Raw genomic sequence first — 21,080 nt, 5'->3', positions numbered from 1 at the left:
CTATGGTTTAATTAAGCTTTTGGAGACAAGTATTTGCTTATTGAATTATGGTCACTGCCCACAGAAGTTGAATGATTATATATTTCAAATTCCTACTATGTGTAAAGCATGATAGTAATCATAGAATTTCATGATCCTGAGATGTTCAGTGCATCCATTGACTAAGCTCTCTTCTACCTTTTTTTCATTTTTCCTAAGTGAAAAACGGGGAGGTAGAGTGACAGACTCTCACATACACTGGGAGTGAGGTCCACCTCGGAAGCCCCCTACCGGGTGATGCTCTACCCATCTGGAGCTGTTGCTCTGTTGCTCAGCAACCAAGCTATTTTGGTGCCTGAGGCCAGGCCACGGAGCCATCCTCAGCACCTGGGGCCAACTTGCTCCAGCAGAGCCAGTTGAGGAAGAGAGATTTAGAGAAAAGGGAGAGAGAGGTAGAGGGAGAAGAAGCAGATGGTTGCTTCTCCTATGTGCCCTGACTGGGAATTGAATCTGGGACATCCACTTGCCAGCCCGTCGCTTTACTACTGAGCCAACCTGCCAGGGCCTCTCCTGCCTTTTGGTAAAAGAAAAAATCTAGAAGTCTTAGGGAACTATTCATTTAATGTGAAGCTTACTCTATGCCTTAAACTCTGTTGTCTGTACAGGGGAATACCAGAAGGGATAAAGCATACTTTCTAAATTCTAGAATCTTACCATTTGATTGGGAAGATAGAAACATTCCCAAACCTCACCAGAGGTTGCCAGGGTCCCTGATCTTCCAGGGCCTCATGAAGCACAGCACAAACTTGCAACTTGTGGCTTCCTGGAAGAAAATGGCTGCAATTAGAATTTACTAGCTCTTATTTTTTATTCCTGTGTCTGAATAGTTTTGCTTTTGAAAATGTTCAGATTTTGATTGAAGGGGGCTTATCTGAAGTCTGATGATATTTATTTTGATATTTTTACTATACTTTAATGTCTGAGGTCTCAGTTCTTTGTATACTTCTTAGCCAATTTTGCATTTTAAACTTCATCAGCTACCACCTTTTATGACTAATTTTGTACATGCAGCTTAGAAACTTTCTGAAGAAAGTGTCATTATTTAATTTGATTAAGAAAACAGAAAGGCCCTGGCCAGTTGGCTCAGTGGTAGAGCGTCGGCCTGGTGTGCGGGGGACCCAGGTTCGATTCCCGGCCAGGGCACATAGGAGAAGCGCCCATTTGCTTCTCCACCCCCCCTCCTTTCTCTCTGTCTCTCTCTTCCCCTCCCGCAGCCAAGGCTCCATTGGAGCAAAGATGGCCCGGGCTCTGGGGATGGCTCCTTGGCCTCTGCCCCAGGCGCTGGAGTGGCTCTGGTCTCGGCAGAGTGACGCCCCGGAGGGGCAGAGCATCGCCCCGGTGGGCGTGCCGGGTGGATCCCAGTCGGGCGCATGCGTGAGTCTGTCTGACTGTCTCTCCCCGTTTCCAGCTTCAGAAAAATACAAAAAAAAAAAAAAAAAAAAAAAAAAAAAAAGAAAGAAAACAGAAAGGAACAAAGACTTTCATTACAACTTGCCATTATCATTATGTTAATCAATGCCTATGTTTTATAGGATACCAGTATGGTAGATAGAAAAATCAGAACATTGGACTATTTCAAAAACTCTGGATTTTGAGTAGTTTTATAATTAAAACATTATTATTTAAAATTTCTTCTGCTTTTGAAAAATGCATAAGAGCACTTTCTCCAGTGGGTATTCTAAATTTTGGTCCCCAAGCCACTTAAGGACATCTTAAACAATGGAATGCCTCTGTATTATTATATCTAATAAAGCATCATTTGATGGGAGGCACATTTGCTTTGGAATTACTTATCTGTATTAATTTAAACAAATACTAAAACGTGCCATGGTGTTACCTCAGCTGTGTTGAGGGAGGAGGAGAGGGTCTCATCTGTCTCCCAACTTTACTGCTTCTTTTCCAGTCGTCAGTTCTCCCTCCACCATCCACAGTAGTTTTGGGTACCTTATGAGTGGGTCATCTTAGCTTATTTGTTGCCCACCTTTGACTCAGGCACTTTGCCTAGGAGGAGGCCATGCTGGTTGGGAACTAGGTGATATGTCAAAGAAGAGCATTGTCCTGACTGATGTAGACAGTCAAGGCCCAGTCCTGGAGTAGAGTGGCTTCCGTCCCACCAAATTACTCTTTTGAGGAAGGAAAAAACTTTAACCTCAAGGTATTTTGCCTGGTCTAATAACCAAACATGAGATAGCTTAACAAGAGAAAATAAGCACATTTAATTATATACATATGTACGGAGAACCTACATAACATGACAGGTTTAGAGACAGAAAGGGAAATTGAAGTATATAAGACATTCTGAGCTAGGGATGAGTTATTGTACTTTAGAGGGAACACATGTTCAGTAATTACTAGTCTGCCCTACCACCTCAACAGGAAAAAGTCATTTCTGGAGATAATGCTTATTGTGGATGAGGCTCCTGATTTAAATTCTTCTAGTTAGTAGGGAGCAGGCAGAAGTTTATTTTTAGTCGGGAGGGTTTTGGTTGCCTTTAGCTCAAAATAATTCACATAGCACTGAGGCACGTCTTGGGGTGGCTTCTTCTGAATCATCCCCACTGTGAATTTATAATGAAAGAGGGGTAGAAAGGACTTTACAGAAACAATGACATGTCTACCACAGATAACCTCGTTGTTTAATACCATAGCATAGTCATTAATAAATATATCTAAACAACGTGCTTGCATTGTAGAGAGACGAAAACCCTAGTGTGGTGGTTCTCAAACTTTTTGAAGTTGGGGCGCATTTAAAATCCTACAAATAATTGTAGGCGCACTATATACAAATTTCTGAGAAATATGTTATAATAATTAAGTCAAATATTAAAGAAAAAATATATAAAGTCCAAGCGTGCTTTAATGGTAATTAAACAAAATAAATATGACAGAATTAAATTTATTCTGACATTACAAAACATTTTTGTTACATTTTTTGAGTTATGCTTTTTAGAATTTGTAAGAAAGGGGTTAAAAATAATAAAACGGAGAGTGATGTCACGGAAATGGCGCCGTGAGCAGCGCGTCCGACAGATCTCCCCAAAATCACAACAAATTTATCAACTAGAAACAGAAATATTTATCCTCGGAGCATTCCGGAGTTCCACACAAACTGAAAGCGAAAGGACTGTTATCACTTGAATCTGAGAGACGAGGGTGTGGAGGAAGCTACCGCAGGGACGTTCATTCAAGCCGCGGAGGGAGTGCGCCTGTGTGCTATCAACAAGACCACCCTCAGATGCCAATAAGAAAGAGGAAATCGAATATTATGGATACCAAAGAAAGAGAGGTAACACAAATAGATGTGGAAAAATCTATGGAGAAAAGACTTAACATATTGGAAGCCTTGGAACTAAATGACAGAGAATTTAAAATAGAAATCTTAAAAATACTCAGAGATATACAAGAAAACACAGAAAGGCAATATAGGGAGATCAGAAAACAACTCAATGAACACAAAGAATATATTACCAAGGAAATTGAAACTATAAAAACAAATCAAACAGAAATGAAAAACTCAATTCACGAGCTGAAAAACGAGGTAACAAGCTTAGCTAACAGAACAGCCCAGATTGAAGATAGGATTAGAGAAATAGAAGACAAACAACTTGAGGCACAACACAGAGAAGAAGAAAGAGACTCAAAAATAATAAAAAACGAGAAAGCCCTACAGGAATTGTCTGACTCCATCAGAAAGAATAACATAAGAATAATAGGTATATCAAAGGGAGAAGAGAAAGAAAATGGAATGGAGAATATACTCAAACAAATAATAGACGAGAACTTCCCAAGCCTGTGGAAAGAACTAAAGCCTCAAATTCAAGAAGCAAACAGAACACCGAGTTTTCTTAACCCCAACAAACCCACTCCAAGGCACATCATAATAAAGATGACACAAACCAATGACAAAGAAAAAATTCTCAAGGCAGCCAGGGAAAAGAAGAGTACAACATATAAAGGAAGGCCTATTAGATTATCATCAGATTTCTCAGCAGAAACTCTACAAGCTAGAAGAGAGTGGACCCCAATATTTAAAGCCCTGAAAGAGAGGAACTTTCAGCCAAGAATACTATACCCATCAAAGCTATCCTTCAAGTATGAAGGAGATATAAAAACATTCACAAACACAGAAAAGATGAGAGAATTTATCAACAGAAAGCCCCCACTCCAGGAAATACTAAGAGGGGTTTTCCAACCAGATTCAAAGAACAAAAGAAAACAACACCACAAGTAACAGCTCCACCAAGAACACAATAAAACCAAACTTAAACTGTGACAACAAAGGAAAAAAAAGGGGGAGAGGATGGAGATTAACAGTAGCAAAGGACGATGAAGTGCAGAAATACTCATAAGATAGGGCACTACAATGAATATGGTAGGTACCCTTTTCATTACTTAATGGTAACCACCCTTGAAAAAACCACCACAAAAACACTTGACTTAAAAAAGGTAGCAACAGAGGAAAGAAGTATGGAACACAAACAAACAAAAACAAATGATAGAAAAACAAAAGAGAAGAATCAAACTAGATACAAAACTAACAGAAAGCAATTTATAAAATGGCAGTAGGGAACCCACAAGTGTCAATAATTACACTAAATGTAAATGGATTAAACTTACCAATAAAAAGACACAGAGTAGCAGAATGGATTAAAAAAGAAAATCCAACTATATGCTGCCTACAAGAAACACATCTAAGCAACAAGGATAAAAACAAATTCAAAGTGAAAGGCTGGAAAACAATACTCCAAGCAAACAACACCCAAAAAAAGCAGGTGTAGCAATACTCATATCTAATAATGCTGACTACAAGACAGAAAAAGTACTCAGAGACAAAAATGGTCATTTCATAATGATTAAGGGGAAGTTGAATCAAGAAGACATAACAATCCTTAATATATATGCACCAAACCAAGGAGCACCAAAATATATAAGACAGCTACTTATTGACCTTAAAACAAAAACTAACAAAAATACAATCATACTTGGAGACCTCAATACACCGCTGACGGCTCTAGATCGGTCATCCAAACAGAGAATCAATAAAGATATAGTGGCCTTAAACGAAATACTAGAACACCTGGATATGATAGACATCTACAGGACACTTCATCCCAAAGCGACAGAGTATACATTTTTCTCTAGTGTACATGGAACATTCTCAAGAATTGACCATATGTTGGGCCACAAAGACAATATCAGCAAATTTAGAAAAATTGAAATTGTACCAAGCATATTTTCTGATCATAAAGCCTTGAAACTAGAATTCAACTGCAAAAAAGAGGGGGGTAAACCCACAAAAATGTGGAAACTAAACAACATACTTCTAAAAAATGAATGGGTAAAAGAAGAAATAAGCGCAGAGATCAAAAGATATATACAGACAAATGAAAATGAAAATACGACATACCAGAATCTCTGGGATGCAGCAAAAGCAGTAATAAGAGGGAAGTTCATATCACTTCAGGCCTATATGAACAAACAAGAGAGAGCCGAAGTAAACCACTTAACTTCACACCTTAAGGAACTAGAAAAAGAAGAACAAAGACAACCCAAAACCAGCCGAAGAAAGGAGATAATAAAAATCAGAGCAGAAATAAATGAAATAGAGAACAGAAAAACTATAGAAAAAATCAATAAAACAAGGAGCTGGTTCTTTGAAAAGATCAACAAAATTGACAAACCCTTGGCAAGACTCACCAAGGAAAAAAGGCACAGGACTCAAATAAATAAAATCCAAAATGAAAGAGGAGAGATCACCACAGACATCATAGATATACAAAGAATTATTGTAGAATACTATGAAAAATTATATGCCACCAAATACAACAATCTAGAAGAAATGGATAAATTCCTAGAACAATATAACCTTCCTAGACTGAGTCATGAAGAAGCAGAAAGCCTAAACAGACCAATCAGCAGGGAGGAAATAGAAAAAAACTATTAAAAATCTCCCCAAAAATAAAAGTCCAGGCCCAGATGGTTATACTAGTGAATTCTATCAAACATTCAAAGAAGACTTGGTTCCTATTCTACTCAAAGTCTTCCAAAAAATTGAAGAAGAAGCAATACTTCCAAACACATTTTATGAGGCCAACATAACCCTCATACCAAAACCTGGCAAGGATGGCACAAAGAAAGAAAACTACAGACCAATATCTCTAATGAATACATATGCTAAAATACTAAACAAAATACTGACAAACCGAATACAACAACATATTAAAAAAATAATACATCATGATCAAGTGGGATTCATCCCAGAATCTCAAGGATGGTTCAACATACGCAAAACGGTTAACGTAATACACCATATCAACAAAACAAAGAACAAAAACCACATGATCTTATCAATAGATGCAGAAAAGGCTTTTGATAAAATACAACACAATTTTATGTTTAAGACTCTCAACAAAATGGGTATAGAACGAAAATATCTCAACATGATAAAGGCCATATATGATAAACCATCAGCCAGCATCATATTAAACGGCATAAAACTGAGGACTTTCTACCTTAAATCAGGAACAAGACAGGGTTGTCCACTCTCTCCCTCTTATTTAACGCGGTGCTTGAAGTTCTGGCTAGAACAATCAGACAAGACAAAGAAATAAAAGGCATCCATATCGGAAAAGAAGAAGTAAAGGTATCACTTTTTGCTGATGATATGATTCTATACATTGAAAACCCGAAGGACTCCACAAAAAGATTATTAGAAACAATAAACCAATACAGTAAGGTCGCAGGATACAAAATTAACATACAAAAGTCCATAGCCTTTCTATATGCCAACAATGAAATATTAGAAAACGAACTCAAAAAAATAATCCCCTTCACGATTGCAACAAAAAAAATAAAATACCTAGGAATAAACATAACAAAGAATGTAAAGGACCTGTATAATGAAAATTACAAAGTATTGTTAAGGGAAATCGAGAAAGATACAATGAGATGGAAAAATATTCCTTGTTCTTGGATAGGAAGAATAAATATAATCAAAATGGCCATATTACCCAAAGCAATATACAAATTTATTCATTTTTTTTTAGAGAGGAGAGGGAGAGACAGAGAGAGAGAAGGGCGGGGGGAGGAGCTGGAAGCATCAACTCCCATATGTGCCTTGACCAGGCAAGCCCAGGGTTTTGAACCGGCGACCTCAGCATTTCCAGGTCGACGTTTTATCCACTGCGCCACCACAGGTCAGGCAGCAATATACAAATTTAATGCAATTCCAATCAAAATTCCTATGACATTTTTTAAAGAAATGGAACAAAAAATCATCAGATTTATATGGAACTATAAAAAACCCCGAATAGCCAAAACAATCCTAAGGAAAAAGAATGAAGCTGGGGGCATTACAATACCTGACTTCAAACTATATTATAGGGCCACGATAATCAAAACAGCATGGTATTGGCAGAAAAATAGACACTCAGACCAATGGAACAGAATAGAAAGCCCAGAAATAAAACCATATATATATGGTCAAATAATCTTTGATAAAGGGGCCAACAACACACAATGGAGAAAAGAAAGCCTCTTCAACAAATGGTGTTGGGAAAACTGGAAAGCCACATGCAAAAGAATGAAACTCGACTACAGCCTGTCCCCGTGTACTAAAATTAATTTAAAATGGATCAAAGACCTAAATATAAGACCTGAAACAATAAAGTACATAGAAGAAGACATAGGTACTAAAATCATGGACCTGGGTTTTAAAGAACATTTTATGAACTTGACTCCAATGGCAAGAGAAGTGAAGGCAAAGATAAATGAATGGGACTACATCAGAATAAAAAGTTTTTGCTCAGCAAGAGAAACTGATATCAAAATAAACAGACAGCCAACTAAATGGGAAATGATATTTTCAAACAACAGCTCAGATAAGGGCCTAATATCCAAAATTTACAAAGAACTCATAAAACTCAACAAGAAACAAACAATCCAATAAAAAAATGGGAAGAGGACATGAACAGACACTTCTCCCAGGAAGAGATACAAATGGCCAACAGGTATATGAAAAGATGCTCAGCTTCATTAGTTATTAGAGAAATGCAAATCAAAACTACAATGAGATACCACCTCACCCCTGTTAGATTAGCTATTATCAACAAGACGGGTAATAGCAAATGTTGGAGAGGCTGTGGAGAAAAAGGAACCCTCATTCACTGTTGGTGGGACTGTAAAGTAGTACAACCATTATGGAGGAAAGTATGGTGGTTCCTCAAAAAACTGCAAATAGAACTACCTTATGACCCAGCAATCCCTCTACTGGGTATATACCCCAAAACCTCAGAAACATTGATACGTGAAGACACATGTAGCCCCATGTTCATTGCAGCACTGTTCACAGTGGCCAAGACATGGAAACAACCAAAAAGCCCTTCAATAGAAGACTGGATAAAGAAGATGTGGCACATATACACTATGGAATACTACTCAGCCATAAGAAATGATGACATCAGATCATTTACAGCAAAATGGTGGGATCTTGATAACATTATAAGGAGTGAAATAAGTAAATCAGAAAAAAACAAGAACTACATGATTCCATACATTGGTGGAACATAAAAATGAGACTAAGAGACATGGACAAGAGTGTGGTGGTTACCAGGGGTGGGCGGAGGGAGGACATGGGAGGGAGGGAGGGAGAGAGTTAGGGGGAGGGGGAGGGGCACAGAGAACTAGATGGAGGGTGACGGAGGACAATCTGTCTTTGGGCGAGGGGTATGCAACATAATTTAATGACAAAATAACCTAGACATGTTTTCTTTGAATATATGTACCCTGATTTATTAATGTCATCCCATTACCATTAATAAAAATATATTAAAAATAAATAAAATGTTGTTCCGTAAAAAAAAAATAATAATAATAAAACGACAAAAAAGTTATCTTTTTATATATATAAATACATTCTTAGTAAGATATAGTAGGCCCTGGCCGGTTGGCTCAGCGGTAGAGTGTCGACCTGGCGTGTGGGGGACCCGGGTTCAGTTCCCGGCCAGGGCACATAGGAGAAGCGCCCATTTGCTTCTCCATCCCCCCCTCCTTCCTCTCTGTGTCTCTCTTCCCCTCCCGCAGCCAAGGCTCCATTGGAGCAAAGATGGCCCGGGCGCTGGGGATGGCTCCTTGGCCTCTGCCCCAGGTGCTAGAGTGGCTCTGGTCTCGGCAGAGCGAAGCCCCGGAGGGGCAGGGCATCACCCCCTGGTGGGCATAGCCTCGCCCCCTGGTGGGCGTGCCGGGTGGATCCCGGTCGGGCGCATGCGGGAGTCTGTCTGACTGTCTCTCCTCGTTTCCAGCTTCAGAAAAATCCAAAAAAAAAAAAAAAAAAAGATTTAGTAAATTTGGCAGGTCCTGGCATGAATGTGTTTTTTCATTCTTGTGTTTATGGAAACATAAGCCTGAAATGTCCTAGCGATTTCTTCAATGTTTGGGCATATATTTGAAAGGCAAACTCTCATTTCCTCGTCAACACAATGAAGAATTCCTCTCTTTTTACTCTTAATTGTGTTGAGTGCAGAAAACCCCCACCATATATATCATCGTAACTTTAAACCAAACAAAGGATAGAAGAAACTTGCCTCCAGTCTTTCCAGGGAACTTGGGGGGTAGTGTAAACAATCCAGCACCACAGCTTAACAGTCTTTTGCAACCTAATCAGGCAAGTGAGGTGGGGGGTTGAACAGACTATCAGCTTCAGCCAATTCCCCACACCTCTGTCCCCCCAAAATCTAAACTCCAATAACCCTATTGGTATTTTGGTCCCCAATAGGCACATATTTTTCTGGAATACCATAGGGCGCACCTGGAAGTCTTCTAAGGTGCACACACTTTGAGAACCACTGCCCTAGGGAGTGGCCAGATTTTGAAGAAATGCAATCTTTCAAAAGTAAACTTAAAATGTGTTATATGTAATACACATATTGATATAAAAATTTCAGAAGGTGAGACTGAGTGTCCTAAAGATAACCTTAGATGAAATGACAAGGTGCCAACCTAGCACACTCAAATATTTTCCTCTCCTGTCCTTTTTTCTTTTCTTTCTCTTTTTTTCTTTTGAGGACTTAGGAGATCAACAATCTTTGTTAAAATCATACTGACCTGTTGATAAAGAGTCATGATTGTAGGGCAGATCTTCCTTAGTTAAGATCTGAGTAAGCTAGCCTGACCAGGTGGTGTTGCAGTGGATAGTGTGTCAGACTGGGATGCAGAGGACCCAGGTTTGAAACCCTGACATCAGTGGCTTGAGTGCGAGCTCATCTGGCTTGAGCATGGGCTCACCAGCTTGAGTGTGGGGTTGCTGGCTTGAGCATGAGATCATAGACATGACTCCATGGTTGCTGGCTTGAGCCCAAGATCACTGGTTTGAGCAAGGGGTCACTTGCTCTGCTGTAGCCCCCAGGTCAAGGCACATATGTGAAAGCAAGCAATGAACAACTAAGGTGCCCCAACAAAGAGTTGATGCTTCTCATCTCTCTCCCTTCCTGCCTGTCTGTCCCTATCTCTTTAGCTTAAAAATAAATAAATAAATAAAAAGATTTGAGTAAGCTAAATAGGGTATCTTTCCATTGATGTTTTACAAAAAATTAAGAATTGGGTCAAGTATTTGTCATTTAATTAAAGGACTATATGCCATATAAAGCAGTTTGTATTGAAAAAGAGAATTTTAGGATCTAGCATATTTACATTGCAGTTTCAAGATATAAAAAGGTATTTAACCAGAAGCTGAATTCTTTTGAAAATATAAACTTATATAAGACATTTATTCCATCTGTTTGGCATATTTATTCCTTAGAGGTCTTTGGGATGTAAGTATTTAGTAAGTGAAAATATGCTTTTCTCCTTTCATTTACTCAGGTAGCACTGACTGTTTGAAACGTCAAAATACTGGTTTAACAAGGATATTCTTTCTCAAGGTTTTCCATTTTATACTATTGTGGTTGGTGACCTATTTTGCATTTTTTAAAAAATTTTAACCAAGGCTGAATCCAAGTACTTTGGAGCTTACTTTTGTTTCCACAGTGTTTAATAAGACATACATATACCTCCACTTTCAAAGAGCTCTTACTTCAGCGGGGGGAAAAATGATTACGTTGCCTTGGCTGGTGGCTCAGTGGATAGAGCATCAGCCTGGCGTATGGACATCCTGGGTTTGATTTCTGGTCAAGGCACACAAGAGAAGTGACTGTCAGCTTCTCCCCCTTCTCACTCTTCCTTCTCCCCCTCTTCCCCTCCTGCAGCCAGTGACTTGATTGTTTTGATCATGGCCCTGGGAGCTGAGGATAGCTTGGTTGATCCCAGGGTGTCAGCCTCTGGTGCTAAAAATAGCTCAGTACTTCAACATTGGCCCTCGATGGCGTTGTCAGGATCTCTGGTTGGGGAACATGTGAGGTTCTTCCTCACTATCTCTCCTCTTACCTAAAAAAAAAAAGGTAATGATTATATAAATAATTACTATTGTTTTTCTCTCTTTGCTTAATACTTTCACCCTTTTCAGCCAAAAATACTTATGGACCCAGACAACAGTGTAGGTATTACAGGAAGGAAAGGAGGGTGGAGGAGGTAGAGGAGGATAATGGGGATAGATGATGATAGAAGGAGACTTGACCTGGGATGGTGAGCACACAATACAGTGTACAGATGACGTGTTATAGAATTGTACACCTGAAACATTTGGGGTCTAAAAACTGGGTGTGTCTTCTACAGTGGTTGTGGCATTTTAAATGCCATAGATGGAACTGAGGACGAGGCAATATATGAAGATAGTGATTTGTCATCAGACTCTGATGAGGACAAGCTAATGGATATGAGTTTTGACAGTGATGAGGAGTTGTATGAATTTTATGATGAATTAAACTTGAGTTCAATAACTTTATATAATACATATTTTTTCAAATTTCAGACTCCAAAATGAAGGTGCGTCTTATACATGGGAGCGCCTTATACATGAGGAAATACAGTAATTTTATTAACTAGTGTCATTCCAATAAATTCAATAAAGTTTTTTTAAAAAATTACTATTGTGCTACATGCTCTGAAGAACAGAGTGCTTTAAGATTACATCAGAGAATACTAATCTACTTTTGGGAAATAAAGATTTTCCTGTAGAACTTAATTTTAAGCTAATATTTGAACAACGTATAGAGAAAGAAGTTATCTCAAAAGTGGAGTTTGAGAAACAAAGGATTGAACATACCACCGTGCAGAGCCCTTTTTTTGTTTGTGATTTTGTTTAAGAAATGAATTAATGAACGGATACCCCCTGTGAGGTCAACAACAAGCCACTGCATATTGTGACTGAACCGCAGAAGGATGCCAGAACAGTCCACCTGTGTCAAGTCTGGGGCCCGGAAACTTGGGGGAAAAGGTTTTTTTGTTATACCTGGATTCTTGTAGGAGCCACCACCTGGCTTTCTTCTCCTCACTCCCTGGCCCACCATACTTACATTCATAGTCTGTCCTGTGATAGTGAGTTGCTATTTATATACCATTTAATTAGTGCTTTGATGTTTGTACACATGTGTTCTCTCTGTTGTGCCTTTGATTGTAAGCTCTCTGAGAATATGGATTATTTCTGTGCCCTTCAGGGTCTCTTCAAAGACTCTCCTTCTGTGAGAGTTCCATCACTATTGGCTGCCTATTGGGCCAAGAGGGAAGTTGATTGGGGGACTAGGAATTGAGAATATACATAAAAAGACTTGAGAACACAGACACAATAATAAACTCCTGTATTTCCATTAAAAAAAAGAATTAATGAATGTATAGATAGGTTTAAAGCTCAGTCTAGTGTGGCAATATAAACTTGCTCTATTTTTTAATTACTCTATTGCCCCATTAATTATCCCTTTCTTTATTTTTCTTAAAAAACATACACAGTTTCTGATTTGACTTCTTTAAATATATTTTTTGTGTTAACAATTCCAGATGGTGTCATTTCCAACAGAAATTGCATATATATTAACCTAGGGGAGCTATTGTAATGATATCATATAATATTTTATGTTACAGAAAGCTTTTTATCATAAACTATAGTGATTACCATAACATTGTTGCTTCTGAGACATGCCGAACCAGAAATTAGAGAGTTCATTTTATTGCATTTTGGTTTTATTAAAAATTAAAAGTTTCAGGTTATCTTTAGGGTGAAAAATTCAAATAGAGAATGAGGGAATATCTTTCCCCACCTGCAGCTTTTTGCTCTTTATTCTTCCAGAAATTTTGATTGCCCGTATTTATTACACAAACAATATCTCATTATTTAAAAAAATTAAATTATATACTCTCTTATACCTTTCAGTTGACATCTTGAGCAGATAGGAACGGTTTAAAAATGAAACAAGCAGATAGGAACGGTTTAAAAAGGAAACAAATACCCTTGTTTAAAAGAAAACTTAGTAGTGTCTTGATAAAATAACATGACACTTGGTTTTAAACAGTGTTTTTTTGCAAGCTTGATCAGGTGATGGGGCATCTGGAGTTCATGGCGCATTCTGCGGAACACCATGAAATATGATACTCTCTCATACTAACAAGATAGGTATTTACTAGCAGAAATATGCCTGTTTTATATTACGTAGATATAGCGCCACACCAAAATTCTGTAATTTCAAAAGAAGAATATGAAAATTAGTCAGGATTTGCCAACCTGCAGTTTTTCTTTTTTTTAATTAAAATTCATCTCTCGCTTATATAGTCTTTCTTAATTATTCATGTTTTTGTTTTATTATATGTTAGCTCTTACTAGCAGAAGAGTGCCCAAAAGCAGCAAAGGTTCAGTGAAAAAAGTATTTGGGAAAAACCCTAAAATTAAGAAAATACTTTAATGGTATTTGTGTGTACATGAGGAAGACTACTGTGATTTACTTTTTAACAGTAGAAAATCAAAGTCCATTTGCCAAGCAGCAGTGTTTTGTGCAGACCTATCTTCTGAGCTGATGGTTTAGAAAACTTGGGCTATTTGCAGAGATTTCTTACGACTTGCTGTGAATTTATTCCTAGAAACATAGATTAGGTAGTTTACTCTCCTTTGTTCTTGGGTGACTAAAGTGGGTAGCTTAACTGCCAGTTGATTTTACTTCAACTCTGATTTGTTTTCTTTTCTAAATCAGGTGTTAAATAAGGCAGCATGTAATGATAGAAATAACTAGGTTTTCCCAGAGTTTTGTCTTAGAGTTAGAAGGAATTTTTGTTATCTATTCTAATATTGTACTAAGGGGAAGAATCTCACGAATGTATGTTAGTATAAAATTCTTTTGAGGATGCAAACGGTAGAGAGAACGTTAAATTGAGTAGGCCCTGAGGTATAAAGTGGGACTGTCCAAGGGAAAACAGGTGTGTGGTCATTCTAATTATACAACAGCTTGGCTAGATCATCCAGGCTCTGCCTGAAAGTATCTGTTGCCCCACAGGAAAACCAGTGTTCTAATAAAAATGTAAAAAGTTCTTTTGTTGAGCTTAAACTGATCTCCTTGCAGCTTCTAACTTTTCTTTCCAGTTTTGTCCTTTGGTACTGAATATTGTCAGAATATGGTAGTATACAAAATCTATTCGCTCTACAGATGCTTTATTATTTTACAACTTAACATTTTTTTTCCTTCAAAACCTTAAAGTTCTCTCCATGTAGTTTTTTTTTTTAAGATTTTATTTATTCAATTTTGAGAGAGAGAGAGAGAAAGGGGAGGAGCAGGAAGCATCAACTCTCATGTGTGCCTTGACCAGGCAAGCCCAGGGTTTCGAACCGGTTGGTGACCTCAGCATTTCCAGGTCGACGCTTTATCCACTGCGCTACCACAGGTCAGGCTTTCCATGTAGTTTTAACGTATGCCCCAACTGAAACAAAGAGAAAAGGAACGAGCTGAAAAGTGAAAAAAAGGCCATATTACTTACTGGCTCATCCATCAGGCTCTGATATAGGGCATTTCTTGCTGAACAACACTTTATTAAACATTGATACATTCTCATCTTGGTACTTTTAGTCAACATGTACCAAGGTAAACATGGGGTTTTTACTTTCTCAGAAACAAAGCTTTCAGTATTATATCATATTAATATACTACCACCTTAGGATAGAATGAAGGACTATAGGAGACATGACAATTAAAGTAAAGCAAACAATAGTTTATAAATGGGAAGGCTGGACTTTCAGCTAGAGTTAATCACAATGCTTATTGTTGGGAAAACAGCTGTGTTAGGCTTGCTCGCTGCTGTACAGGCTGCAAGCACTTTGCTTTATTAGTGTGTGAGCATGTGGCAGAGGCATGTGTGCATGGCCTGTGTGAGGCTATGGGTGTTTGTGCTCAGGGGGATTGTGGATTCTGGATTGCCTGCCTGCCACTGTGAGGAGCCATTTTTGGCTGTTTCTTCACCTGAGAAGAGTTTTTCCCCTGCCTCTTTGCTTGTCTGCTGTTGTGAGAATCAAACAGTAATGGCCCAACACTTTCTGGCTCTGCAGTTTGTCTACCATTTGCCCGAATGCAATGTGGACCTGCCTGGCCTTGGCCACCAGCATTGCACTTAAAGTTTTCTTACCCTTAAAAACACTCAGTGTGTGTTTATCTGTAAAGAAGCCACAGATAAGTTTAAGACAGCCCTCTTCCCTGACCAGTGGTGGCACAGTGGTTAAAGCATTGACCTGGGACACTGAGGTCTCAGGTTCGAAACACCGAGGTCCCCTGCTTGAGCTGGGCTTGTCCAGCTTGAGTATGGGCTCATTTGGCTTGAGCACGGGCTCACCAGCTTGAGTGTGGGATCATTGAAATAATCCCATGGTTGCTTACTTGACACCCCCCCCCCCATACTGCAAGGCATGCATGAAAAGCAATCAGTGAACAACTAAAATGATACAACTGCAGTTGTTGCTTCTCATCTCTCTTCTTTTGTCTTTTTCTTTCTCACTTAAAAAAAATTGTAGCTAAGTATGCAACTTTCATCACCCTGGTCACTATATTAAAGACATTTTGATTTTTGTGTGCTTTGCCCACGTTTGTTGCAGAGGCTCATAAATAGGACAAGCTGGGAGGATAACATTTGAGGTGATCTGTGGAGAGGACACAGAGCCTAGTTTACTACTGTATGGATGTAGGTCCCATCCTTCCCCCCCACCTCTTTGCTGCTATAGCTAATTGTTAAAAACAGTAAAATGGAACCATTAGATAGTATGATGAAAAAAAAAATTTCCACAAATGGCATTGTCTAATTTGATAAACTTCTAATTTAATTGGAACCCTTGTATGGCTTTAGTTAAAGGCAATCAAATTAAGTTAATTTATAGAGGCATCAAAAATATCAAAATCACAATGTTGTATTAAAGCAAATATAGAAGAATGATTCCATTTATGGGTATATAGTTGAATGAACCTAAAACACTAATTTGAAAAAATAAGTGCACTCCTATGTTCATTGCAGCACTATTTATAATAGCCAAGATATGGAAGCAGTCCAAGTGTCAGTAGATGATTGGATAAAGATGTGGAATACACACACACAATGGAAAATTACTTAGCCTTAAAAAAGAATGAAATCTTAACCATTTGCAACAGCACAAATGGACCTAGAGAGTATCATGCTAAGTGAAATAAGTCAGTCAGAGAAAGACAAGTACCATATGATTTCACTCACATGTGAAACCTAAATAACAATATAAGCGAACAAACAACAGCAAAAGACTCGTAGATAAATAAAACAGACTGATAGTTGCCAGAGAGGTGGGGGTTGGAGGACTGGGTGAAAAAGGTGAAGGGAATGAAAAGTACAGATTGGTAGTTACAGAATAGTCATGGGATATAAAGTACAGCATAGGAAATAACATTGTAATCACTATGTATGATGCCAGGTGGGTACTGGAAATATTGAGGGAAACTCTTTGTAAAGTATGTGATTGTTATAAGAACAATGCTGTATACCTAAACCAGGGGTCGGGAACCTATGGCTCGTGAGCCAGATGTGGTTCTTTTGATGGCTGCATCTGGCTCGCAAACAAATCTTTAATTAAAAAAAAACAACATTAAAAATAAAAAAATAAATAAAACATTCTGATATATTACAATCCATTCATTTCCTACAGCTCATGTTCATGGTTGCGGGTAGCTGGAGCCAATCACAGCTGTCCTCTGGGACAACACCAAATTTTTATTGGATAATGTGTAACGGGCCGTTGTATGGATGTCACAGAATTACATTTTAAAATATGTGGCGTTCATGGCTCTCTCAGCCAAAAAGGTTCCCGACCCCTGACCTAAACTATTAAAAAATAATACTGAATGTAAAAAAAAACTTGATTAAATGAAAAAAATATGGACGTTCTATGCTATAGTGGGTAGAGATTGTTGATAGAATTACTGGGTTTTACTGTTGACATATATCAGATGTCCACTGTAAATTATAATTTTGTAAAAATAAAACTGAAAGTGTGAGATAGGGCAATTGAAATAACTTGATATCTTACAAATTCCAAAGCTTTGCTTTTGAGATCATATGTAAGAATATCTGCAATTACTATTTTTATTGAAGTTATTTGAATAGATTTTGACGGGTTTTAAAATGAGTAGGTCATTCTGGGGAACATTTTTATATGTTTGATGTGTAGAGTGTTTCTTGTGAGGAATTAGAAGAGAGCTGTTTGTAACAATAGGATTTTTTTTCTTTAGTGTGGTTCATCTACATTTGCAGCATTAGTGGATTGGAAAAGTAGTTTACTCTCGACACCTTCACTGTTACTTGTTTTAGTTGATATTGCTTAGTGTATGTCTGTACTTTTATTTGCCTTTACTAGCTCATCTAACACTTTTTCCTCTTTGAAGTATGATTATAGATGACTAAACTGGGAATTCTCATGGGTACCTTGTAATGGGAAGCATGGGAGATGCTCTGTGACACTGGGGCAGAGCTGCTAGTCAGGAGAGTGTTCATTAGTGCCTACTTGGTAATCGATTGTATCATTAGGGGTTTTACTTTTCTTTGTAATACACAGGGATTGATACATGGTAGACAGTATTTACTGTGCAATTGAATTAATCTGAATCTGTAATCATGAATTTTTTTGTGTGTGTGTGTGACAGAGAGAGAGAGAGAGGGACAGACAGGGACAGGAGACAGGAAGGGAGAAAGATGAGAAGAATCAATTCTTTGTTGTGGCACCTTAGCAGTTTATTGATTGCGTTCTCATAAAACTGGGAGAGCTGTAGCATAGCGAGTGACCCCTTGCTCAAGCCAGCAACCTTGGGCTCAAGCCAGCGACCCTGGAGTTATGTCTGTGATCCCACACTCAAGCCAGTGACCCTGCACTCAAGCTGGTGAACCCGTGCTCAAGCTGGATGAGCCCACGCTCAAACTAGGAAACTCAGGGGTTTCAAACCTGTGTCCCAGTTTGATGCTCTATCCACTGCACCACTGCCTGGTCAGACTATTTTTTCTTTCTATTCAATAAATTCTTAACAATTTGCATTTCATTTTTATTGTAAAAATACTATTAAAATTCTAACATTTATATACTCTGGTTTCTTTTCAAAGTGTATAAATCTTTCCCCTTATACTAAAAATTCTAAAGTTCTTTGTGATTGATTAGGTCTCTTAAAATTTTATTCATTTTTAAAAATGCTATTAATATTTCACTTTATAGCTAAAAAGTGAAACAATCTTTAAAAATTAGTGTAAATTTAAAAAATAACAGAATCATATTAATATTTCTTGTTTTCTTTGTTCTCTTAGCTTCACAATGAGGAAGATAACACAGAGTCATCTGCTATAGAGCAACCATCAATTTCAAACCCAGCACCACAGACTGTGCAGACTGTTCCTTCAGCGTCGGCACTCGACACCAACCTGTGTCCTCCACCGTATAGTAGTATTACTGTGGAAGTACCTACAACTTCAGGTATCGTTGTTTCTGTTATGAAACAGTGAATCATGTTTTTAATAGCTCAGGTTTTTTGTTCATTTGTTCATTTTTTACCAGTATGGTTTTGTGTCATTAACGTGTTTATTAATGAACTTCTTTGGTTTTATGATTTAAAAAAAAATTTTTCCAAGGATAGTTTATAAAATATTTACTTCATATATTGCTTGTCTCATATTGTTCTTCTAAAAATTTAGTTTTAAAAATGCACCTATTTAGGCCTGACCTGTGGTGGCGCAGTGGATAAAGCGTCGACCTGGAAATGCTGAGGTTGCTGGTTCGAAACCCTGGGCTTGCCTGGTCAAGGCACATATGGGAGTTGATGCTTCCAGCTCCTCCCCCCTGTCTCTCTCTTCTCTCTCTCTCTCTCTCTCTCTCTCTCTCTCTCTGTCTTCCTCTCTAAAATGAATAAATAATAATAAAAAAAATTTTTTTAAAAAGTGCACCTATTTAAACTTCAAAAAATTTTTTTTATTGATTGATTTTTAGAGAGAGAGGAAGGAGTTTGTGCAAGAGAAACATCAATTTGTTTTTCCACTTATTTATTTTTCAATTTATGCCAACTGAGCTACCCTACCAGGGCTTATGCTTACTAGAATGAATTCCCAATGGACTAGCATATAACTTTTGGAAGAAATAAACAAACATATACATATATACACAAATGCTTATATAAATACACACATGCCCTGGCTTGGTAGCCTGGTCATAATGCACCAGGGTTGTGGGTTTGATCCCCAGTCAGGGCACATACAAGGATCAGCCAGTGAATTCATAAATATATAACAAGAAATTGATGTTTATCTCTTTCTTCCTCTTTCTCTAAAATCAATTTAAGAAAAGATATAAGCCTGACCAGGCAGTGGCGCAGTGGATAGAGTGTCAGACTGAGATGCAGAGAACTCAGGTTCAAAACCCCTAGGTCGCTGGCTTGAGCACGGGCTCATCTGGCTTCAGTGCAGGCTCACCAGCTTGAGCACAGGGTTGCTGGCTTGAGTGTGGGATCATCGACATGATCCTATAGTCACTGGCTTGAGTCAGGGGTCACTCGCTCTACTGTAGGCCCCCCGCTCCCACAGTCAAGGCACATATGAGAAAGCAATCAATGAACAACTAAGATGCTGCAGTAAAGAATTGATGCTTCTCATCTCTCCCTTCCTGTCTGTCTGTCCCTATCTGTTCCTCTCTGTCACAAAAAAGGTATAAATATACACATGTATACACAACATATACATACATACATACATCTCTATGTGAGTGTGTATCTACTCATGTAGTCATAAAACCAGGTGTTATTGATGATGAGTGTGACTAAGAATGTGAGCATGTGTTAACAGAAGTATAGGATGTACATAATGTTATCCTATACACACAGTAATAATTCTTGGACACAAGGCTGTGACTCCAGCTTGCTATTGTTCGTCTTACCCTTTGAAGTCATTCTAAAGAACTACCCTCATCTATCTCTCAGGACACAATTCACTAAGCATTATAGTGTTTTAAATATGATTTTGTATACTCTTACAAATAACCTCTAAATCTTTTATATATTTATTATGAAACACTTTAAATTAACTTACTGAAAAATGTTTTAATGTAAAAAATCTTTTATTGGAGTATTTCATCAGTCCTATTTCTTGTTCTATAATTAGTGTCATTAATTTTTCTGAAACTCATGTCAGCTTTCTCTCATTATTGTTTTTGCTTGTCCAAAGTTAGACCATATGGGATGTTTAAAAAGATTCGTATTTTTTAGACTAAATTTTTATTTACTTTTTAATGTAGTTAGTGAAAATCATGTCTGTGAAGCTATTCTCACTAGTTAAATTGGTAAAGAATTACTCTATTTCTCTGTAATGCTGTTTGATCAATGTATTTATTCAGTGCCTAGTTTGATGCATAGTTTTTGTATTGATTTATGTCCTTTGGTTATAAGATTTAACAGTTGGATTGGTGCTTTCTAAAATTTATAGGCTAACTTCTCTTCATTGTTTTACAAATTTTCAGAGTATATAGTACAATTAATTTGCTACCCTGGATTTTTTTTTTTTTTTTTTTTTTTTTTTTTTTTTTTTTTTTTGGTGACAGAGACAGAAATAGAGGGAAAGATAGGGACAGACAGACAGGAAGGGAGAGAGATGAGAAGCAT

The 21,080-nt window shown here is 37.8% G+C and overlaps 1 protein-coding gene across 1 annotated transcript in view; it reads left to right on the top strand.

Annotated features, from left to right (window-relative positions):
- The window catches only part of NDFIP2 (Nedd4 family interacting protein 2), an 83,503-nt gene that overhangs the window by 28,018 nt on the left and 34,405 nt on the right, over nucleotides 1–21,080 (top strand). Inside the window, exon 2 of the mRNA XM_066235138.1 lies at nucleotides 18,745–18,910. Within this exon, the coding sequence (XP_066091235.1) occupies nucleotides 18,745–18,910 (166 nt within the window). The remainder of the gene's footprint in view (nucleotides 1–18,744; nucleotides 18,911–21,080) is intronic.

The sequence above is a fragment of the Saccopteryx bilineata genome, chromosome 6 (genome assembly GCF_036850765.1).
Source record: "Saccopteryx bilineata isolate mSacBil1 chromosome 6, mSacBil1_pri_phased_curated, whole genome shotgun sequence".
Classification (NCBI taxonomy): domain Eukaryota; kingdom Metazoa; phylum Chordata; class Mammalia; order Chiroptera; family Emballonuridae; genus Saccopteryx; species Saccopteryx bilineata.
Note: the sequence above shows the minus strand (reverse complement) of the source record. Positions and strands in the feature narration are given on the sequence as shown.